Source organism: Terrapene carolina, unplaced genomic scaffold (assembly GCF_002925995.2).
Source record: "Terrapene carolina triunguis isolate 2854851 unplaced genomic scaffold, T_m_triunguis-2.0 Scaffold58, whole genome shotgun sequence".
NCBI lineage: Eukaryota > Metazoa > Chordata > Testudines > Emydidae > Terrapene > Terrapene triunguis.
The window spans coordinates 94,422,428-94,445,948 of record NW_020664409.1 but is presented as its reverse complement, the minus strand read 5'-3'; the positions used below and the strand labels follow the sequence as shown (position 1 = coordinate 94,445,948).

Genomic DNA, 23,521 nt, shown 5'->3' with positions numbered 1-23,521 from the left:
GGGAGAGAATGGAGGGAACAGGGTAGAAGGGGATCAAGTTAGGGAGTAATGGGCAGAAGAGGCTGTGCCTAGGAGAGCACAGTCTTCTACAGTGCCTGAGATGGAACCCAAGATTCACAAATCTCATCATGCCTTTGCTGCCAGCAAATATCTATGAAACCCTCTCGCAAAGCATTCCATTCCCCTCTAGTGCTAGTCCACACAGAGGATGACAGACTACTATTGCTATCAGTCACTCCATTAGCTTACCTGGTAAAAGTCTGTGCAGTAGACCTAATGATGAACCATGTGACTATCAGCATGATGCCCATGATGGAATTTATTTTTTCAGTTTGCTTTTTTAAAAACCTAGGACAGTAGACACTCTTTCTCTCTCAAAGAACCTTATTAAGGTTAGAAAGTCAAGCACTCTAAAGTTAGCAAATGCCAGAATTACAGGTGCCTGTGCAGCATTAATTTGGCCAGCTTGCTTGAGTGCATTGTGATAATGTTTAATTAAATGATCTTGCAACTAGTTTTTTCCTAGGACCCCTGCACAGACAGCCTTAATTCTGGCATTTCCTAGTGTGCTTGACTTTACCACCTTAATAATATTCTTCTAACATGGTTTTTGTTGTGTGCACTATATTTAAAATTACATGACAATTTGGCAGCTTGTGAGGAGTACAAACACCAGCCTGACAGAGGGTAGAAAGGGCTGTTGATTGCAACACCACATAGCCTTGCTTAGGTCATTAACCCCTCTGGATATAGGCCCTTTGCACCTCAGGATCTCCTCACAGGCCACCTCTCATGGCTAGGGGACTGGAGGGGCAAAGCCATTGAAAATCAGTAGCACCCCATCCCCTCCCAAGCTGGGAACAGAACCCAGGATCCTAGCGCTAGCCTCATGCTAGAAGACCCAGCCTCCTCTCCCATAGCCCTGACGCGTAACCACACCATTCACTCCCACAGTAGCAGCGTGGGGACTCGAACCCAGCTGCCACGCATTCCTCCGCCAGCATCCCGCTCCCACACCCGTGCGCGCTCTGGAGCCGCCAGCTACCTTCTACCCACCCGCCTCTTCTCCCTTTGACCAATCAGCAGCGGCGCGGCGGGGCGGGGCGGGCACTCTGCGCTCGTGACGCGCCCGCGGCCCCGCTCCCGGGGAGGTGAGATAGTAGGGCCTGGGCACTGGCGCGCGCTCGCGAGGGGAGCTAGAGGAGCTGTGTGAGAGCCCAGTCACAGCGCAGCACAGGGGCACGAGAGGGGGCAGCTCTGCCGGCCGGGTGTCTCGCGGGGGTTGCAAATAAAGAGCCGATGAATCCCGTGCATTGGGGCTTTCTGCAAACACTAGATTGGTAGTTGGCTCCCCTCCCGCCGTGGCAACCAGCCGGCCGAGTGCATTAATAAATGCAGTGGGGCTTTTACAATTGAAATATTAATTTGTTGCTCTAAATGCATTAGGCTTTTTTTTTGGCAAGCCGTTGATTTTTTTTGTTAAACGCGCTTTACTTTTTTTTTTAAGTGCAAGCAGTAGCGTGGGTGTATTAAATGCTTTTCTTTGCGATCAGATTTGTTGCCTTAAATGAATAGTTATTTTGTTGGGTTTTTTTGGTAGACAGCAGATCTGGTGCATTACATTCATTTTTAAACAGCTGATGCTGTTTTAGATTGAAATACCAGGTTTGATCCTACTTGTGGGCATGACCCATTATGCACAAGGATGGATTTTGTTGTTGCCCTTGTGTGGGGGGATAGTAGCAGCTTGGTTTTAAATCTCAGGATATTTTTGGGGGGTTGTTGGGGACTGTATGTAGAAAATAGACACCAATAACATTGGGATTTTTTTTTCAAAATAGAGAGATAAGGATTTCACTTATTTTCCCTGCTGCCTTTAGGTTCGCCCTTTTTTTTTTAAGAGCTGCTCAGGTTTTGTTGAGAGGTGGGAGATTGGGGCGATTTTTTTTTTTTAGGGTTGTGAAATTGCAGCAGTGTCTGTGTCCTCCTGTGTGATCGAGCCGGGAAAATGGAGGCTGTGATAGAGAAGGAATGTAGTGCGCTTGGAGGGCTCTTCCAGACCATCATAAGCGACATGAAGGTAAGTGATTGAGAGGGAATTGGGGGACCAGGTGCTGGGAAGCCATCTAGTAACCTTTGCTGGGTAAACTTTACAAGCACCACATGATTGCACCATAAATTCCAGCTGCATTGAAGGGTCATTGCATTAACTCCCTACCCCACCCAAAGCCTCTTTACACTAGTTTGTAGATGAGACGGAGATCCCGTGTTTAATCTTCTGGATGTGTATTGGCATCAGTTATAAGTGCTCTTTGCAGTATGTTAGTTAATTGTTGATGTTTTTGACTCCTGAGTTGCTTGCAGGACACCACCTCCTTCTCCTGCAGTGCCCATCTGTGAACATTTAAGTTTGGATCTCTTTACCTTACGGCCAACATTTCCTATACTATTTTTTAAAACTGTTTAGGCTGTGCAGTTCCTAACAATAAATGCAACAAGGCCAGAAGTGATTCAGTGTAGGACACCTATTATAGTGTATTGGAAAGCCCTAGGGTGGGGCTGAAAGGGGCAATATAGGCATCAGTATACCACCATGATGAGTGCCGTATGAAAATCTAGACCTACAGATACTAAAAAGTATATTTGTTTTTCTGGGTTGAAACCGTATCTTAATCTGTGATTTTTTTTATATATGGTATGTTCATATGGATGGTAACTGCCCTTTCCTGAGTCCCTTTAAATGTAAAGTGCATCAGTTCTCATAGCTTTACCCCCTTGCAAACTGAAAAAATCACAATCTACAAAGATCGTTCTTGTGAGGGAGCCATCAATTAAGGGGTGTTGACTGTATCCTTGACTGCAAAGGGCCTCTCTGCAGGATATATATATATATATATATATATATATATATGTGTGTGTGTGTATGTATATGTGTGTGTATATATATATATATATATAAAAGAATGGGGAGGATCTTCTAGCCTAGTCTTGTTTAAAAAAACAAACTACAGTATCTCTGCAAATGGTCCCAAACCACTATAGCTTAAAATAACGTTACTACAGTGTTTGCAGCTGTTCTTGCAGAATACTGTAATGTTCTCCTTAACAAGGACAAGATGCCTTTCTCGGATGGGGCATAGATGAGGGGCTAGATTTGAGGGAATCCAGCTATAGTCTAAATACAGCCAGTAGTGAAGTGTTACACTGTTTAGAATCATTGCTGTAGAATACTGTAATGTATTTTTAATTTGTACAGGACTCTTCCCAGAAGGGCTGGGAAGTGAGGGTGCCAGGTGGAGGTAGTTCTCAGAGGTGAGGGAGTCACTGGTGGGTGTGGATGTGCTTTGGATGGGAGCTCAGTTTTACTAGCTAAAATATAATTTACAGTGAGGCATACATAAATGAATGTTTTTTTGTGTGTACGGGGTGGGGGGGAGGGGAGGTGAGGTGTCTGGTCCAGGAATTATTTTTTAGCTTGGATTCACATGCACGTTCATCTAAACAGATCTATGGAGATACTTTCTTTACAAGCCATGCTTTTAATTGTAGGCAGGTTTGGGGGAGAGGTGTGTGGATCAGAAGAATGTTGCAATTATTGCTGTCACGTTCTTCAAGTGTGATTTTTTTTTTTCCAAATTTTGCCTTTTTTTTTTTTTTACATTAAGTGTAGGTTTCATTAAAAAGACAAAACAAAAACCAACCTCCTCTCCTGTAATAATTTTCATTAAATATACTTCAAAAAGAACATTTAGCAGATGTTTTGTTCTGCCAGATTAAATCTGTTATTTTTTTATTTAAATAGAGAAGAGCAGAACATGTCTTTACTTCTCTCCTATAAAAACGATGCATCTTGTTTTTGCTGCTGCTGTTGTGTGTGTTTATGCACTGTTACATGTGTTACAAAGATTTTAACACAGCTGCTTTACAGAAATGCGAACAGGTGTGGATTTAAAAAAATCTTTAATAGTAGTGGAACCTGTTTTCTAGACTGAACTCTAGGAGGGGTGTATTAGATTTAGAGAAAAAGAACACTGCACCAATTCTTACCCCTGTTGATCACTGTTTAGATAAACAAGCACAATGTTCCTTAGGCCTGGTCTACACTACGACTTTAATTCGGATTTAGCTGCGTTAATCCGAATTAACCCTTCACCTGTCCACACTACAGAGCCAGTTAATTCGAATTAAAGGGCACTTAAAATCGATTTCTGTACTCCACCTCGACGAGCGGAGTAGCGCCTAAATCGATTTTGTTAATTCGACTTACGGTTAGTGTGGCCGCACACCACCGAATTACTGTGTTTAAATTAATGGGGTAGTGTGGCCGCACACCACCGAATTAATGTGGTTAAAAACCGAATTAATGTGCTTAGTGTGGCCGCGCACAATCGAATTTATACAACCTGTTTCCCAAATTCGAATTATCTAAATTCGGATTAATCCCGTAGTGTAGACATACCCTTATTGTTTAGTCTAAACAAAGCAATTAAATTACATCAATGCAATTAATGAAACATTAGCTGTTTTTACTAATTATGTGCAAGGATAACGACAGTTTACAAAAATAATTAATTTTTTCAGAGATTAATGGGTGCTTTCAGCTAGCTGTACCTCTGCAGTAAAATGGAACTTAGCTTTCTAAGGACCATTTCGTACAAGTGGAACTGTGGGGGTGGACTCCTTGCAAAGCTGTTGGGATCTGAGCAGAGGTCTGCCTGCCTATCCTGCGCAGGATCTGTCCGTAATTCCCATAATGGGAAGGCTATAGCCAGAGCCCCGTGTACTCTGTAATGGTGTGGAATTTGCAACAGAATCCAGCCCTTTCATTTTATTAATTTTTATTCTTTGTGTTTGTGATGAAACCCCCCCCCCCCAATATAAACAGTGTGAACAGAGGCTCTGGGAGGGGGTCGGGTGTGCGCGCTTACCTAGGGCTCCAAGTTGGGACAGGGCGGGGGGTCTCCGTGCGCTTCTGCCCCCTGGCATTGCCCCCCGCAGTGTCCCATTGGCCACAGGGGCGCTCGGGGCGGGGGCAGCGCGGAGGCACAGCCCCGCCCTGCCCTGGGCCTCAGGGAGGGGCCGGTAGCAACTGGAGCGAGCAGGCAGATGCCACTCAGCTCCACTGCACTGCCGGGGCCCCTGAGGGGGGAGCACCCGGAGGCGGCAGGTTGGGCCAAGGGAGAGACCCGGCCCCAAAACTGCTGAAGCCCCGGGGGCCAGGAGTTTGAGACCCCTGATTTAAACTGTGTTTAGCACCGGTTCAGCTGTCCTGTTATTGATGCTCACCTTTCCTTAGAGTGGACAAGGCTTCTGAGCCTGTAAACAATAGCTCCAAAGTGTGATCTCCTCCAATAGACTCAATGGTGTGTTAACATTGAAACCTAATGATGACTATGTTAGCATGCTTAACCAGTCTAGTACTGGTCTTCTTAGCAGAAACACTGAACTAGTTTGCTTCTAGTCCACAATCATAAATTGCTTCTCTCAATTTCCGAAGTGCCAAAAGTCCCAAATCTTCTTCCAACATCATCTACAATGCAGGTTGGTTTCAGTGCAAAGTTTGGCAGCTATGTGTAAATTAAAAAATTTGCAGCATTGTATAATTAAAAACATAAGAACTGTCATACTAGGTCTGACCAAAGATCCATCTAGCCCAGTATCCTGTTGTCCGACAGTGGCCAAGGCCATGTGCCCCAGAGGGAATGAACAAAACAGGTAATCATCAAGTGATCCATCCCGTCGTCCATTCCCAGCTTCTGGCAAACAGAAGCTAGGGACACCGTCCCTGTCCATCCTGGCGAATAGCCATTGATGGACCTATCCTCCATGAACTTATCTAGTTCTTTTTTGAACCCTGTTATAGTCTTGGCCTTCACAACATCCTCTGGCAAAGAGTTCCACAGGTTGACTGTGCGTTGTGTGGAAAAAATACTACTTTTTGTTTGTTTTAAATCTGCTGCCTATTAATTTCATTTGGTGACCCCTAGTTCTTGTGTTATGAGAAGGAGTAAATAACACTTCCTTGTTAATAATAATAAAATATAATATAATATAATATATATGGAGATATACCTATCTCATAGAACTGGAAGGGACCTTGAAAGGTCATTGAGTCCAGCCTCCTGCCTTCACTAGCAGGACCAAGTACTGATTTTGCCCCAAATCCCTAAGTGGCCCCCTCAAGGACTGAGCTCACAACCTTGGGTTTAGCAGTCCACTGCTCAAACCACTGAGCTATCCCCACCCCGGAATATTGTATTGTTCATTTTAATATATAATTCAGTAACCCCTCCCCCTTCCATTTTTTATTTTATCTTATTCTGCTATGGAGTTTACAGTTTGCTGTGTAGGCAAAATCTAGGCCCTCTGCTGCAAAGTTTAGGTCAGATTTATCATGGTGTACACAGGGTCTTCATTATGAGAGGCTCATGTTTGACGTGTTCACATTTGGTGCCATGCTTGGTATTTTTGCTCAAGAATCAGGATTTGGCAACTTCAGAATTCAAGAGAATCATAGAAATTTAGCTGTACATATTGTCCATTCTTGATGAACTATTGTTCCCTACAATCTATTCTTGAGGTGATAACGTACAGATGTTATATGTAAGATCTTTTTCAAAGTGGTCCAAATTAAAAAATAAACACTTGCTTTGTGCCCTCTGAGGAGTAGATTTATATGCTGTGCTAACATTGTACAGGTTTCCCCGTGAATGTAATGTGCTTTCTGTAGCTCCCTGTGGGAAGATAGCATTTGATCTGAATGGATTGTAACTCCTTTCTGGAAACAAAATACTGAGAAGCTCTGTACAGTAGTATGCTGTTAATTTCTCGTAGCATACAGCAAATGTATGGAGATCATTTTGGGGCGAGCTTTTAAAGAGCATGTTTCAAACAATCCTGTCTTTTGATGCAGAGCATGCTCCCCCTTTTCAGTGTTGCTCTTCCTTTCCTCCTTATTCCTAATTCTGTGCTTTTCTTAACTTATTCCCTCCCGTTCCCCTTTACTCACACTATTCCACACTATCATTAGTCTCTCCTCCCCAACCCCAAAAAGGAACTAAGATACTGTGGGCCACTCATCACTCTTGCTTGTATGTTGCATCCTTTTTCCCCAACACACCCTTCATCTGTTTAGGCTGTAAGCTTGTTGGAGCTGTTGCTCTGTACAGCACCTGGTTGAATGGGACCCTGATCCTGATTGTGGTCTCCAGGCATTCCTAGCATACAAATAAATGATAACAGGCAGGCCTACATTGATTATATCCATGAGTTTGCTTGGGCTTAAAGATACAAGAAGGGGATATAAATTTTCTCCTTGGAGAATAAAAACACGTTTCTAAGGCAGGATCAGTGCCCACCTCCCTAATAAGGGGTGGAAATCCAGAGGCCTAATGATAAGAGAATATAAATTTTTATAGTCTTTTAATTGAAGTCTCCATGAAGTAATTGAGAGAAAAGCATTGATGTGACTTTTATTTTAATGCTAAGTTGGAGAGGTACCACTAACTTCATTCTGCCCTGTTGTGGCTAGTAATGCTCTTTTGGATGGGAATGTGGAATCATTGCTGTCAAATGTTCAAGGCTGTTGCTGGTAGAGATATAGAAAGAATAGAAATCTGAGTGGGCCCAAAAGGAGAATAGATAAGAGAATGTATCTGAGTGGCTGAAAGATGAGAAATATTAAGTACTGAGTATTTTTCCAATTCTCAATGTATTTTCAGTATGGGCAGGGTGAAGAGTAGTTAAACCGTGTACATGGCAAAACTTGGCACAAGATGCACAAGGGAAATGGCTATAATTCTTGAAGCAATTTGGTAGTTAGGTCCTTACACTGATTCAGTGGTTAGGGATAGCTGGTGGCATTTTTGTGTGTGTGTTTAATATGAACACAAGGAAATGCACGTTTGAAAAACAGATTAAAATATTTGTGATGTGACTCAAACAATGCTAAGCCATTGTTGGGATAAGCAAAGTGCTGAGCCAGTTACCACACAAATATGGCGTTAAACGGTCCTGGTCCTGTGATCAGATCTGTGCAAACACAGGAGGCTGCCCGCATGTGTCTGCTTCCAGGACCCTGACTTTATTTTGTATAGCATCTCTCAAACAAGCGGTCTCTAAATGCTTTGGAGTAAGCTGGTAGTAACAAAATTGATGTAAAATATAGATATTACAGCTGAATTTAAGGTCTGGCTGCCATCCAGTTTCTAATATGGCTAGCATTATTTTCTTTTAATGGTTAACTTAAACAAATGTGCAAAGCACAGGTGTAGACTTTGGGGGAGGAAAGGGGGAGATGAGAGAGGGACTTCTTCCATTACCCCAATGCATACTACATGTGAATTTACATGTCTCTCTCACACGATTCCTGAAGACAAGCTCTGTTTCAAGCATAGGGACTCTGGTATTTATACTATACAGTGTGTTTCTTTTTTTCTCCATGCAGCTTCTTTTTTTAGAATAGGTGTTTTGCTGTCAACACTTCTGTGGATAGCAAATACAGCTGATTGTTTGCAATTTGTGCAAGCAGCTAGCTTGCTTTCTCTGAAATTCTTTGCTCTTTATAAACAGCTGCAGAATCTTTCTGTAAGTGTCTTAAGGACTTCAGAAGGAAAAACTCTCATGAATTTATCACGAAACTTGAGGGATGGTCTAGGAGAAGAAATACTGAATGCTTATCGATGTATTGGGCCTACCTGTGTGTTCCATACAATTGTGGCAGAGCTATGAAAATGCGTAACTACAACCTCTTTTTAGCAGCAGATCTCAGCTGGTGTAAATCATCTGGAGTGGAGTGATGACAATTTACAGCAGCTGAGGATCTGCCCCTCAAGTCTTTAGAGGACACTTTTGCTTCCTGCTATAGAGTGGAGGGAAACAATACTTCAAAAAATCCTTTCGGATCAAGCAGAGTGCCATGTGCTACACAGTAAGGTTTCCAGTGTTGTAGCCTAGAAGAAATCATGCAGCGTTCCATAAAAAATACAACTGACTGAGCAAAAGTTTGAGAATAACGAGACTGTGTAATTACGGACCCAGAACTGGTTAATCCATAACAAACAGTGATGTTTCTCAGAGTTCACCGCTTCCTGGGTTCTGAACCTGGAAAAGATGCATTAAAACCAGCCGTATACAATAGCAAGTGCTGTACTGTGTATGGATGTCTCTTAGTCACATATTTGTTGCTCTAAGTGATGGAGCACTTTTGTGTATCTGTATAGAATATCTTCCAGAAGCACCACTGTCATTGTCTTGATGTTTTCAGCTTTTCAGTTACAAATCCCCATTTTTAATCAGGAGGGAAGTAGCGATCTGTCCATGGAAATGTCCATACAAGGTATTCGATGGGAGGGGGAGAAGAATCCCATGACCCAGAGCAGAATAATAAAATGACAGCTGTACTTAAAAGGCGCATCAGTCTATTTTGAACCCACAAAATCAGGAGGGCTCTGAATTAGTAAGGAGGAGTCCCTCAAAAGGGCCTCTCAGCAGGGTGGATTTGTTTTCTTTGTGTTTAGGTTTATCAGTTTAGCATTATATACCATCCCCAGTCCAGCAGAGCACTAAAATGTATAGATCGTGTTGAATGTTAAGCACATAAAAAGTCCCCGTAGAGTCAGTGGAACTGCTCATGCGCTGAAGTGCTTTGCTGGATTGAAGCAATGATTGAAGGAAAGCTTGGCACTAGGGTTGAGCCCATAGTGCATTTCATCTTCAAAGTGCTCCACAAACACTAGTACCCAGCTTCACAGGAACCTTAGGAATATTTATCTCCTCTTTAACAGAAGGGCAAGGTGAGGCTTGGAGCTTTGGTGACGTTTTCCCCAAGGCAGTAAATGGAACAGGCCTTAGAAGAAGGATTTGAGTTCAGGAGTTTCTGGCTTTCACTACTGTGCTCTCTGAACTTTTGTCAGTGCCTCAGACTTCACTGATGTTTCCCCTTTTTTGAAGGTGGGGAAGAGAATCTCTACAGTTGCTCATCCAAGTCTGATCATGATGGTTCTCCCCCCCCCCCCGCCCCCCCAATGTCACATGGGCCCAAAACCATTGGGCACAATGTTGGTTTTTAAAGGAAGGGGCTGATTGGAACACTTTAACCTGTAGGATTATAGTGTATGAAGGATCCATAGCTGGCTATTCTGTGAGTGGCTGTTTTATCTCTGTCTGTCGCCCCCTCATTAGCCAACAACAAGCTGTTGAAGAGGCGAAAGCGGAGCAGTGCTGTGCTATTTGTGTTAATCTTAGGATGCAGGCTGAGATACCAGCTAGTGCATAACAATCGAGGCCAGCGGTTCTCAAACTTCAGCAACCTGAGGACCCCCATTTTGATTTGATCTTTTTCATGGACACTTAAGCCCCTGCTCAGCCACACGCCCTGTCCCCACTACACCCCTTCCCCCAAAGCCCCACCCCTGACTATGCTGACCAGATAGCAAGTGTGAAAAATCAGGATGGGGATGGGGGGGTAATAGGAGCCTATATAAGAAAAAAAGTAGCATCTGGTCATCCTACCCCTGACCCACCTCTTCCCGCCCCGCTCCACCTCTGCCCCTCTTCTTCCCTGCCTCTTTCTGCCCCCTCCCCGGTGTGCCCCCCCTCCCCGCCCTTCTCTCCTCCTCCCCCCCCAGTGCCTCCTGCACACTGGGGAACAGCTGATCCAGCATTCAGGAGGTACTGGGAGGGAGGGAAAGGAGTTGATCAGAGGCGCCGGAGGACCCTTGTGGACCCCAGTTTGAGAAACGCTGATCTAGGCTATGTCTGCACTAGGACTTTTGTCAGTAGAACTTTTGTCGGTCAGGGGTGTGAAAAAAACACATCCCTGACCGACATAAGTTTCACTGACAGACACTCCAGTGTGGACAGTGCTGTGATGGTGGGAGATGCTCTCCTGCTGACATAGCTACCGCCGCTTGTTGGGGGTGGTTTAAATATGCCGACGGGAGAGCTCTCCCGTCGGCATAGAGCGGCTACACGGGAGACCTTACAGCTGCGCAGTTGCACAGGTATAGCTGTGCTGATGTAAGGTCTATAGTGTAGACATAGCCTCGTGTCTATTATACGTAAAGTTAAGTGAGTTAACTTGTTGTTGTTGATATGTTTGGTGCTAGTAATGATTATTCTACCTGAGAAATTCAATTTATGCTACCAAAAAGAAAGGGGGGGGGTGGCGGCGTGATATCACCTGTCGGTCTGAGTCCTCTTTCTCTGTAAGCTAGCAGTGCCACCATGTTTGCGTGTTGGACCCTGAATATTGTTGTGAAATAGCTTTTGCGTAGTAGCTCTGTAGTTGAGGGTGAGTTAGCCCGTCAATTTTGAGTTGGTAATAACTGTAGCCCCCACCCTTTCCAATTCTTCTTTGCTGAAACTTGGCATAGGTGCTTAGCTTGGGGCTAGGAAATGACTATTTTTCTCCTCTCAGCTAGTAATAAACTTGTAATAAACCGGATACATACCAGTGAATTTTGAAGCTACCCAAAGGGTAAAACCCTATATAGTTTGGGCCTGGCTGTCCAAGAGAACTCTCTTTCTCCCTGTGTGCTGCCTTGACAGCTGTGATCAGCTGAGGCATTTCTCAACATCTTGGGAAAAGATCTTTGGCTCTGGTAATCATTTCATCTGCTGGCCTGAGGGAGCTTGTGTTAGACTTAACCATGGGCATTGAAACCATGGGCATCTCTTCTATGTGGGTTTTGCCGAAGCAATCGTGTGGACTTGGTGGTGCATACTTTGCGTGGTGTGACTCTTGTAAAGGAGACGCTGGTTAGCACATAAGATGCATAAAATATTGTACAGTGCACAGAGACCATGTGGTGAGGGGCACGGTTATACTTTTTTTCGCTAAAAGGGCTATGTGAAATTTTAGCCGATCAAATTCCAGTGCTGTTAATGGAGTTACCCGGCCATGGGAAGACCCTGGCATTGCTTTGAGAATTTACCCCATATGCCTTAACCAGAGTGAATGCCTCTTGAAATTTTAATAATCTTAGATTTGATCCAACTGAAATATTGTGGGTTTAAGTGTCTGCTGTGCATATACAGGAGCTGATTCATAATGTTAGAGTGGATGAAAGGCTTCTATTGATGAGTCTCTGTGGAGAAATCCTCTCTTCAGAGTTTCTCACGTATTTGTCATTCTAATCTGAATTGAAGAACATGTAACTAAACATTTCCCCTTGCATACTTCTTTAGAATCATCTTCTTGTATATATAACTCTTTTTGCAGAATGCGCCATCGGATACTAGGTCAGGTTCTCCCATAGCTGCAGCTGGGTAGCTTTTTCCCCTCCTACAGATGACTTTCTCTATTTAGAGAGAGAGTCCAGTTAGACTTCTCATCTTAATGCAGGTCTGCACATGTTTGAGAGGGACTTTCAGAGTGGAAAAAACGTAAAGGTATCCAGTGGGTGTGTATCCTCTCACACTGTATTAATACATTTTCTCAACATGTTTGCTAATTTTCCAATCTGTTTGTATTTCAACTTACTTTCTCAAAGCTAAGTTTGCTAGGTCTTAACCTGTAGTGAATGCTGTAGTTGTGACATCACACTTGTTGGCAGCTGGTGAGTGTCCTGACTTGGTTTCAAGCCAGGATGTTATGCTCAAAGAGAGGAGAGGATGCTTTTAGAGCCTAAATATCTTGGGCCATTCCACCCTTGACATCTCACAGACTAATGTGATTATGACAATACAGTGTGTGTACTTCACTACTGGATCCATTTAGTCGTGGGCTATTGGATGTGGACTTTATTCCAATAAGAACAAAGCGAAGAAAATGGCTCTCTAATAACAAAATTACACATAATTCATATTCCTCACCTCCTTCCCTTGAATTTTTTATCGTTGCTATACTCATTAAATTGCCATATTCCAAGAGGTGGCTGCACTTCAGTGCTCTGGAATTAGTTATTATTTGGTGTTCAGAAACTGCTTTGGGAGTATCTAAATCAGTGGTGGGCAACCTGCGGGCTGCATGCAGCCCGTTGGTTGCCCACCACTGATTTAAATAGTAGAGATACTTTTTCCTGTGGTGTGGTGGTTCTCTTCTAGAGTTTTCCATAGACTTCCACCCTGACTGGATCAGTTTCTTGAGTTGATCAAGCTGTTACAAAAACCCTAGACTAGTAGAGGTGGTACCATGAAATTTATAACAAATTTAACCCATACAAGCTTTCCATGGAAGTCTTTAGATTGCGTACATTGCAGCATTGTGCTATTGCACAAGACCCTGAAAGTAAAACTGGCAAGTCTCTTTAGGTTGTCTAGGCTGAGAGAAATAGAAAAGAAAACAGTAGCATAAGTAGTGGAAAAATAGGTTATTTTCTTTTTAATCATCTACTGCAGTGGTTTTCAACCTATGGTCCGTGGATGCCTGGGGGTCTGCAGACTGGCTAAGATGTCCAAAGGGGTCCGCACCTCCATTTGAAATTTTTTAGTGATCTGCAAATGAAAAAAGGTTGAAAACCACTGATATACAGTCTTTTGATCCTGAAACGCAACACAGGCTAAACCACGTTTTTAACTTGATTTCCTATGATTGGTCACTGCTTTTAGTTGTTTGCAGTACAGCCTCTTAAACTTGATGCTTTTCCATTTCATGAAGTTGGATTTGAGATGCCTTAGTTTTGAAAGGAGATGAAATGAATGTCATTCTCTTCTTTAACTGTTAACTACAACCTATCAGTCCTGGCCCTGCAAGGGTTCTGGGTGAGTAAAGAGTTTCTTTGGCTGCAAAACCATTGCATCCTAAATCCTTGCTCTATGTATAGCATTATCTTTTTCTTCAGTTGTAGAACTCTTCATGAGATTATGGGCTTGCCCTTACCACTTGTGAGAGGTTCTGTGCACACTTGCTTCTCTTTTGAACAAAGTTGCATTCCGGGTACCCACAGTTCTCTAAATGAAACTAAGTGGGGAAGTTATTTTTCACTTCCCTTTCAAAAATAAAACAGTGCAGTGTTGCTTAGTAGGGGAGTGCTGCCCTCTTTGATCCCATGGGTGCATGTATATTAGTGATGGGTGAATGGGGATGCCTATTGGCTTCACTCTCAAAGGAACTGAGCACCTGTAGTCATGAAGATACATGTGCTCACCACCTTTGTAAATCAGGCCATGAATATAGTTTGTAAAGAATCCGTCAGAGTGAAAAGATGTTCATATAAACATGAAGAGGCCTTGCATTTGCTTTATTCTAATTATCTATCAACAAATTAAGGGTAGATGTATTTTCATCTAATACAAAAATATTCTAAGATACTTGTTATGAATGATATAGAGAAGGTAGATTGAAACTTCTATTTGTCCTTTCTCATACTATAAGAACAAAAGGATGCTCAATGAAATTGAAAGGTGGCAAATTTAAAAGCTGCTAAAAAGAAATATTTTTTTTCAATGCAGTGCACAGTTAGACTGTACCTAAGATACCATTGAAGGGAAGAGATGTTCAGGATTCCAAAAAAAGAATGAGATGCTTATATGGTTATCAAGAAAATCCATAATGGTGACTATTAAACGAGTTTGGGAAGGGATATAAATCTTCATGCTTCACGGCATAAGACAGCCTCTAAGTTTGAGGGTTAGGAGGAAGCTTTTTCATGGTGGCAGGCTATCTCATTAATTACCTTTAGCTGGTTTTCTCATCCCTTCCTCTGAAGCATCTGGTATTGGCCACTATCAGAGATAAGATACTGGTCTAGATGGACCTCTGATCTGGTCTGGTGTTGGAAATTCTAACATTACACAGATTTTGAAAACTTGGCTTAAATTACATTGAGATTTCTCATGTTTATGCTATACGATTAACAAGATACGTTTTGGCTGGCATATCAACCAATGGAGTAACTTTTCTTTTAAGAAAAGTTTGAAATGGAGTATTTTAATCTTATTTTTAGACCTTGGAATTGAAACACTATTTTAAATGCTTGGTTTTAAACAAACTGGAAATGCTCAGGATCTTGTATGATGGAGCGTGTGGTGCATTTGGTGTTGCAGAAACTTCGCGGGTTGATTCACTTAACTGGAATATTAATATTGAGGGATAGGAAAGGGAAGTGTGTGGGAAATGAATATGTCAAAATCACTTGCACCAAAGCAAGATACAAATTGATAATGAAGGCAGCAGTAATGAAGTGCTGTTCATTAAGAGACAAATAAAATAACATCCTAGAATACATGTGCTATTGTTCTAGATCTGCGTGAAGAATGAAATAGAATGAACTATTTCTGGACCCTGCCTGAGTTTACATTTCAGCTCACTGTAAGATGGTAGTTAACCTGACATTTTGTTGGGAAACAGATTCAGCTGAAGATACTTCATCAAGTAGGTTCTTTAATTATTTTTAATGTCAACTTTCTGACCTGAAGAGTGTAGGAACCAGCCAGCTTAGAGGGAATGCTACCAATGGGAAAGAAAATTATTACTATTAAGATAGTAGGGAAGCTTGGAAAAGGTGGTCATAAACTTTAAATTGGACTGTCGTGTATCAAAGATGATCTTTTTTTTTTTTTTTTTTGCAAGAGCTTTTATGGTCTTGTGAGTGGCTACACAGTCTAACTTTTGAGTTACGTAAACCCATCCATGGATTGAGTAGAGAAATGCAATACTGTTTGCTAGTGTTTTGTAACTTCTGCTCTCATGGCTTGCCAAGTGCCCTTTTCCCTTGTTGACTGATTTAAAAAAAAAAACACAAACTGTTTGCAGCAGATGTTGTTCTGGTTTAGCAAACTGATTTTTCAGCCACTATATTCCCCCCCCCCACATGTTGACATTTGTCAGTGGTTAAGGTCCATTTTAAGGCCATTGTTGTATTGCTTCCCCTGGGTATTTCTTGCTCTGTTGTCCATTGAAGTTTCTTCGGAAGACTTGGTGTCCTTCATGTCCAGTCTAGTGAAGTAGTGCGTTGTGTGTAACCTTTGTATGTTTGTACAGCACCTAACACAATAGGCTCTCTGTTTGAGTACATGGTGTTGTGCTCATATTACTGTACTAATCATTCTAGTGGTTGTGGTAACCAATGAGAGGGAAGTTTTGTTGTGGGTGGATAAGATTTTAGAGTTGTGTATTTTATTTTATCAGGGCCGGCTCTAGATTTTTTGCTGCCCCAAGCAAAAAACAAACAAACAAAAAACTACACACCTCCGAGAGCGCAACTCCCGAAGCAAAAAAACCCACAACTCCCTGAATGCCGCCCCTGGAATTGTGCCGCCCTAAGCACGTGCTTGGTGTGCTGGTGCCTAGAACTGGTCCTGTATTTTATGTTTTCAGGGCATGTGTTCAGAGTTAATATTGTTTTATTGTCGCGAGGACAGATGTGCAGTCTGTGGATGTGTTACTAGTGTGTGAAATTTGGTGACAGAATTGCAAACTGCAGTTTAGTTGTACAGTTATGCTAAAAAAACCAAGAAGGAAATCACCAGTTAACTTCGAGACGTGCTAACGCAGTGGTTTTCAAACTTTTTGTATTGGTGATCCCTTTCACACAGCAAGCCTCTGAGTATGACCTCACTTATAAATTAAAAGCGGGGGGGGGGGGTAATTTAATGTGGGGCTGACAACCCAGAGCTGACAGCTCGTGACCCCCATGTAATCACCGTGCAACCCCCTGAGGGGGTAATGACCCCCATTTTGAGAACCCCTGTGCTAATGCCCATGATTTTTGTGTTAATGTCTCTAAACAGTGAGCTGTTAATGTGATAAATGTGGGTTGCAGGGAGGGAAGCTGAGGCTTGAGGTGAGGAAGTGGAGATTTCTGGCTTTGATGAGTAACACTACTGCTCTGCCCGCTGCCCTCACCCTGCTTCCTTCCCATTTTCTTCTTTTTTTTTCCTCCTCACACCCCAGTGGGACTGTCAAACCATCTTCTCAATTTTTTCCCTAAAATAGGTAGTACATCCAGGTCAACCTGTGACATTCAGATGGTTCTGTCAAAGGTTGTGTATGTGAGGGATGTTAGCACAAGCAAAGAATCAAACTTTTTTGCTGCCTCTTTTGCAGTAATTGTCATTGGTGAATGTCATAGGGGGAACTGACACCAGGACTGGAGTCACCTAACACCAGTTTTAGTAGCAATTTGGAGTGTGCTTCATAGCTTCATCAAAGTCTTTCCTTTACCTTTATTAGTCTCAGTACATGAATATAGACTGTTAAGGAAAGCCAATCTTTTTTCCTTGAAGTAGAAAAAGAATCATCCTAAACTGTTCACTAATTCCTTTTGCTAAGCTGACAAGACCCTTACATTTATTTTGGATTGCACAGTCAGCACCAGCAATTTGGTGCTTTCTCATCCTTGCCATGAGCCATAATCCATGTAAGTATGGCCCTCTTCATCAAGTGTAGCCTTACTTTGCGCATCTGTATCTGTGTGGTATTGGTTTCTTGAGAAACCAGCGCAATATCCTTTTCTGGACAGAGTGAATCTTTACTCTTCTGAAGCTTGATGTTCTCAGACCTCAAGGTGATTGTTGTACAGTTGTTTCAGTTCATATATTAACTACCTTCACAAGTTTGCTGGCCTGAAAGAAGGAAGAGAGCCATTTTTAGATCACCTCTTTTAGCAGCTTCCTTTCATAGGATTTGCAGTGTAATCCTAGAGTGGGCTGTTTGGTTCCTCAGGATATGTCAGACGCTGATTCTCCCAAATCCGCTAGGGAGTGACCATTCCACACTCGTTCCTGTGTGAAGAGTCATGACCTAAGTTCCCTGTAAGCTGCGCAGCTATGCAGCAGCCTATTTAGTGCTGCGCAGGCACTCAGGGAACCCGCCTGGGGACCTGCTGCGGCAAGGGGAGGGGAGCCCCTCCCCTAGCCCCAACCTGTCACAGCCATGGCGACCCCCTGGCCCCAACTATGCCGCGGCCTGGACCTGCCGTGGCGGCCCCCCGGCCCCAACTATGCCGTGGTCCTGACCTGCTGTGGCCGGGGCGGCCCGGGGCACCCCTTTCCAAACCCGGCTGAGGGGCGCCCCTCCCCAAACCCAGCCCTGGCCCAGACCTGCAGGGGCCAGGGAGGGGCACCTATTCTGCGGCCGCAGCCCTGGAGCCGTGGCAGGGAGAGGCGCCTCTCCTCCCAGCCCAGGTGCTGCTGCGGGGAAAGAGAGCTGGGGGGAGTCCTCTCTCCCCCCTGTAGTCCCAGAGCACCCTCCTGTACCCCCAAACCACCCATCCCCATCCCAGAGCCCACACCCCAAGCCAGAGTCCTCACACCCCTGCACTCCAACCCTCTGCCCCCGCCCTGATCCCCTCATCCCCGGCCCCACCCCAGAGCCCGCACCCCCAGCCGGAGTCCTCACACTCCTGCACCCCAACCCTCTGCCACAGCCCTGATCCCCCTCGCACATTCCGAACACCGCTGGCCCATCCCCACACGTGCACAGGATACAAAATGCTCTCCTCTGGTCAGAAAAAGCCATGACCCTACCACTAAGTCTGACTGGGGCATGGTTAGTATGTGACAGGATTTGTCCAGATGCTAGTAGGCCTGGGTACTGCACTCTGAGGCTTGAAAGAGCATCTTGGGCTCCAACAGCTCAGCCTAATACCTTTAGGGGAACCAGCTACTGTATGTGCCCTTGAGGGGACACGGTTTGGCGTTTTAATTGTGAACTGGCTAAATACTGACAGGGTAGGACTCACTGTTTCCTTTGTCAGCCCGCAGGCTAGTCAGTCAGGGAGGAGAGGTAAAAGCAGAAAGACAGTGCCCTACCCACTTTTGCAGTACATGAGTTGCCTGATCTGAGCAGAGGACTCACCCACACTACAATTAATCACCCATCAACTAACTAATTAAGCAATAAGATATGACGAAGGTATATTATTATGGCCTAATAATGACACGCATTGGTGGTTGGTAGGCAAGCAGCCAAAAACAGAGTGCTGCTAAACACCAGGGTGTGTCACTGTAGATACTTTGGAGTGTCTTACTGTGACAAAATATAAATGCCAAAGAAAACCACAGTAGTTGACATTTAAAAAACTAACTTCTTCAATAGGCATAAGGTTAGTTCTGGGAAAATAATCATTTATCATTTGGGATCTAACATTAAGAAACCTCCCAAAAACCCAGCCTACAAATTACTGACTTGTCCTGTAAACTGTGAAGTTGCTCAATAGATGGCCCCAGGATTTATGTCCTGAAGCTGATCTTCTGCCCAGCACTCCCTTCACACTGTGAACAGGGTTTGAAAGATAAAGGAAGCCTGCCCCTTTTACAGATAACACTTGAGCTCAAATGACTCTGACATTTAAAGAAAAAAATTGATTTCCTTTATCAGCTGTTTTGAAATCAGAAATTTCAGACTGAACAGAGGTAGCTGTGTGAAACATTACACTTAAAAACACTTTGTTGTTGTTCTTCCAAAGTAGTCTTAAATCACACTAGGATTTTTAGTCAAAGCAAGTATATAGTTGCTTTTCCAATTAATTAAAAAAGTAATGTTGCATTAAATATTTCTTAGGGTGAAATCTTACAAATTTAATGGACATTCTGTCTATAAAGGACTTCCATGGCCCCCTGTTGCTGTATAGTATCTGAGCACCTTTCAATCTTTTATCCTCACAACACCCCTTTGAGGTAGGGAAGTACTATTATCCCCATTTTATAGATGGGGGAACACAAAGAAAGCAAATGATGTGTCAAAGGTCACACACACAGTCTGTGGCAGAGAAGGGGCTTGAGCCCAGGTCTCCCAAGTCCTAGGCTAGTGTTTTAAATAGTGGACCATCTCTTCCTCCCCATTTGCTTTCCATCAATCTCACCCAGGTGGTCCTGCATAAATTATTTCCCCAGCTGGAGGAGACAGGATAAATACCTACCGTCCGATCTTGTGACCCAATGAGCATCCTCTACTCCTCCTGCTTTGACTGGGAGTTCAGGGCATTCGGTACCTCACAAGATTAGGTTGACAAGAAGTATTTGTTTGAAGGGTTCAAAGGGACACCATAATTAATACACATTAATTAAATTCCAGAAAAGAGAGGGGGGGGTGAGGAAACAAACTGCTGATTTGGCTTCAGAAGGGGCTGATCCCGAGGATTAAAAGGAAAAAGAGTTTCTACTGGAATAGGAATAATTGGAAATCTACAGAATATGAGTTTATATAGAAGATTTGTGGGTGAGAGATCAGAGCTGTGGAAAAGCAGAGTGAGTTATTGCTAGCCAAAGGGGTTATACTATATTAATTAATGCTATAAATGCAGTACAGATAAAAACCACAACACACACATGCTGCTAGAAGGTGGGATTGTTGCTAGATTGCAGGTGCACAAATATTCAGGGATTCAATTAGGGTTGAACTAATAAATTGCTATTTTGGTATCAAATTAAGCTAAATCGCGATCAGCCACTCTTAGATCAGTTTAAGAATGTCCACATGAGAGGATTTGTACTGATTTAACTAAATCAATTTCGAAACCAATGTAATTACATTGATGCCGCTTCTGTGGGTAGGATTAAAAACAAACAACCAAGATTTGTGGAAGTGGTAGATGATGATTTGAATTTGATTTCTGTGTGGCAAGGTGGTACCACAAAATCTTCCCTTCCCAAGTTATGTTTTGGCTATACTGTCTCCCTGTGACACAATTAAATTCACGACTGGTGTCAGTATTCTCTGTACCATTAGGCACAGTTAGCAGCATAATGCTGCCACGGAAATGGCAGCATAAATAGACTGCTTTGGTAAGCTTAGTTGTCAGCTTGTATTTTGCTTGAGAATCCAGTAAAGCCGTAGGCCCTGCTGTTAATTGTCAGTGCTTCGAAGGTTCCTGGCATATACATACATAATGCATACGTTGCATGTAGACAGACTAGCCAGCTTACTGTTGAGAGAAAAGGGTTCAAAGTAGATTTCAGTAATACTGATAAGTTTAAGGAAATAGCAATGATTAACTCATCAGTGGGTGTCTTGCATTGACATGGCTGACAATTCTGTCTTAACATAAAACATTTTATTCAGGGTCTTATAATCCTGAATAAGATTTTAACATCCCAGGAGGTGTAGACATACTTAGGTTCAGGTTCATGGCAACCTGATTGATTTACTCAGTTCGTTAAAATAAATGTGTGTGAGAGGTGTCATATTGATAGCCCTAGAGACTGCAATTTTCTCCACCCACAGAACAGTCACAGCTAGGACAATAGCAGGGCATGCTTCTCCTATCTCGGTATGGTGTTTTAATTCTGGACAAGGAATTCTAGGGATAAGAGGGAAGGGCCTCCTTCATATGTATTCACCCCTGGGCCTTTCTTTTAGAGGTTGCCAGCTGTGGAGTGACTTCTTGTTCGTGAGAGATGTGGTCACTGGACAAGAATTTCCCATTTCACACACAGGCCATTCATGGCTCTCTAAGGATAGCAAATTGTTGCTACTGACCTTGGCCAGACTTGAATTAGAAATTTAGGGCTTGTTTTCCCTCTCCCTCCACATCTCTAGTTTGAGGTAAAGGATGTTTTAAACTCAAGCTAGCTGGCCTATTAGGGGTGTGGCTGGAAGTCCAGTTGCTGTTGATGCTTGAGCTAGTAATGCAGTGACGATGCAGCTACAGACTACCTTTTGAATTAGCGCAGTTCATAATCTCCTAATCCAAACACTGTGTAGCTCAAGTCTTTTACCATGTGGCTGCTCTCACGCAAGCGAGGCTGGCTCAACAAGGACCTGGAGCTAACTGCTGCAGTGAAGACAAGCCCTTAGACGGGTGAGGCTGTGTAATTCATTATCAGTCCTGATTCATTCTGTTCTTCTCTGGGTATTTGCTGTTAATGATGGAAAGGTCAGTGTAGTGTTCTGGCATTTCTCGAGTTAAGGAGTCTTCATTTCTCATGTCTAATAGGTAGTGTATTAAATTAATTACATTGTGAGGTTGCTGGTGTTCGGAAGGCAGCGGATAGCCTAACTGTAAATGCTCTAGTAGTCCAGATTTGAGTTTCCTTCACAATTCCAGATGACGGTATGGAGGGCAAATGTAAAAATTGTCTCCTTGTATACTGCCAGCCTGTGCGTTTCATAGATACCGAGTATTCATGGGCTGAAATTTCAATATGTACTTAGGCCCTGATTCAGCAAGGTACTTCTGTGACCAGTGTTACAGTAACAACAAGAACAATCCAATTCTGCAAGTGCAGAGCCGCTGGCTGTAAAACTGGTTTCTAAAGGAATTGTGAATGTGGTAATTACAAAGATGCCTCCTCACTTCCTAGTGTTCATTAAGAGTGGGCCTTGCTGATTTAGGGATGTCACCTGGAAAAAAACTCAGGAGAAAATCATGGCCATATTGAAGTTGATAGCAAAATTTTCATTGATTTCAGTAGAGTCAAGATTTCAGCCTTATACTTCAGTGTCTGCATGTTCTGAAGCTGACTTTAATTACATGTGGTAAGCTTCATGCTGGGGTTTGTGTCTGCTGACATTTCTCAAAGGGGGGGGAGGGAGGGGATGCATTCCAATCAATTAGCTCTGAACTCGATTAAGGAAAAGCACTTTAAAAATTAGGCTTCTAAGACTCGTCAGCGAGCTGCGTTGAAATAATATTAGGAAACGGGGAATCTGAGAATAGTAGGTACCAAATTTACATGAAATTGAATATGTTGTATGAAACTTTTGTTGGGGAAAGTGGTGCATCCTTTTGAACCTGCTGCTTTCTCTTTTGCTCTGAAGGTATTCCTTTGATTTAAACCTGCAAAGTACAATGCTCTTCTTTTCAAATAAACTTTGTTTTGGTTTAGCAAATCAATACAAGATTGGTAAAATAGAGTTAGTCTCTTCCATTAGGCGAAAAGATTTTTTGGGGCATTTAATATCGTGTCTTACTTATTGACAATGATACTCTGGATACGCTACCATCACTAGCAATTTTAGAGTGTGAACCTGAGTCGCTGATTTCAGTGGGAGTTACGAGTAGGCTTGCAGGGTCAGGCTCTTATTTTTATAATCCACTGGATTATAGTTGATAAACACCTTGTGATCTGACATTCTGATTTGCTGCCAAATAGAGTAGTAAGCAAAAGAAGCCAATACTGGTGCAGAATTCTTGTAAGATTGGGGTGTTACCAGATACGGTATTGCATGATACTTACAAAATCTGAAGAGTAGATAATGTCTACAAAAAACTTGACAACGGCTAGTACACTGATATCAGTGCCTATCATACTGACCACTGTTGTCTTGTTTCCTTGTATTCCCCAATCTGTATGACTGTATCCATCTGTTTTTTCTCTTGACTTCTATTTAGATCGTAAGCTCTTTGTGGCAGAGACTGTATTTTTGTTCTGTTTGTACAGCACCTAGCACAATAGGGCCCTGGTCCATGCCTAGTGCTTTTAGGCACTGTGGTAATATAAATAATTAATAGGCGATCTTCTGTCTCATTTGATAGAAGCAGAGATGACACCTGTTGAGGCAGATATACCTTACTACAAACAATTGTATTTGCATACAATAACTTCCCGTTTGGAATGCATATTCTCAGCTGTGGGCATCTGTTTTATCTAGGCTTGTACCATGCCCATTGCTGCAGTAACTGAGTATCTTACA

General features: G+C 43.0%; 1 protein-coding gene across 10 annotated transcripts in view; it reads left to right on the top strand.

Annotated features, from left to right (window-relative positions):
• Positions 1–1,208: 1,208 nt before the first annotated feature.
• MTSS1 (MTSS I-BAR domain containing 1) overlaps positions 1,209–23,521 on the top strand; it is a 169,953-nt gene continuing 147,640 nt past the window's right edge. For 9 of the 10 annotated variants that reach the window (XM_026646446.2, XM_026646420.2, XM_026646403.2 and 6 more), the window contains exon 1: positions 1,210–2,080. In XM_026646446.2, coding sequence (XP_026502231.1) covers positions 2,009–2,080 — 72 coding nt within the window. In that variant the 5' untranslated portion in view covers positions 1,210–2,008. Of the gene's footprint in view, positions 2,081–23,521 lie in introns of all 10 variants that reach the window. The other variant, XM_024205465.3, reaches the window with a different exon arrangement.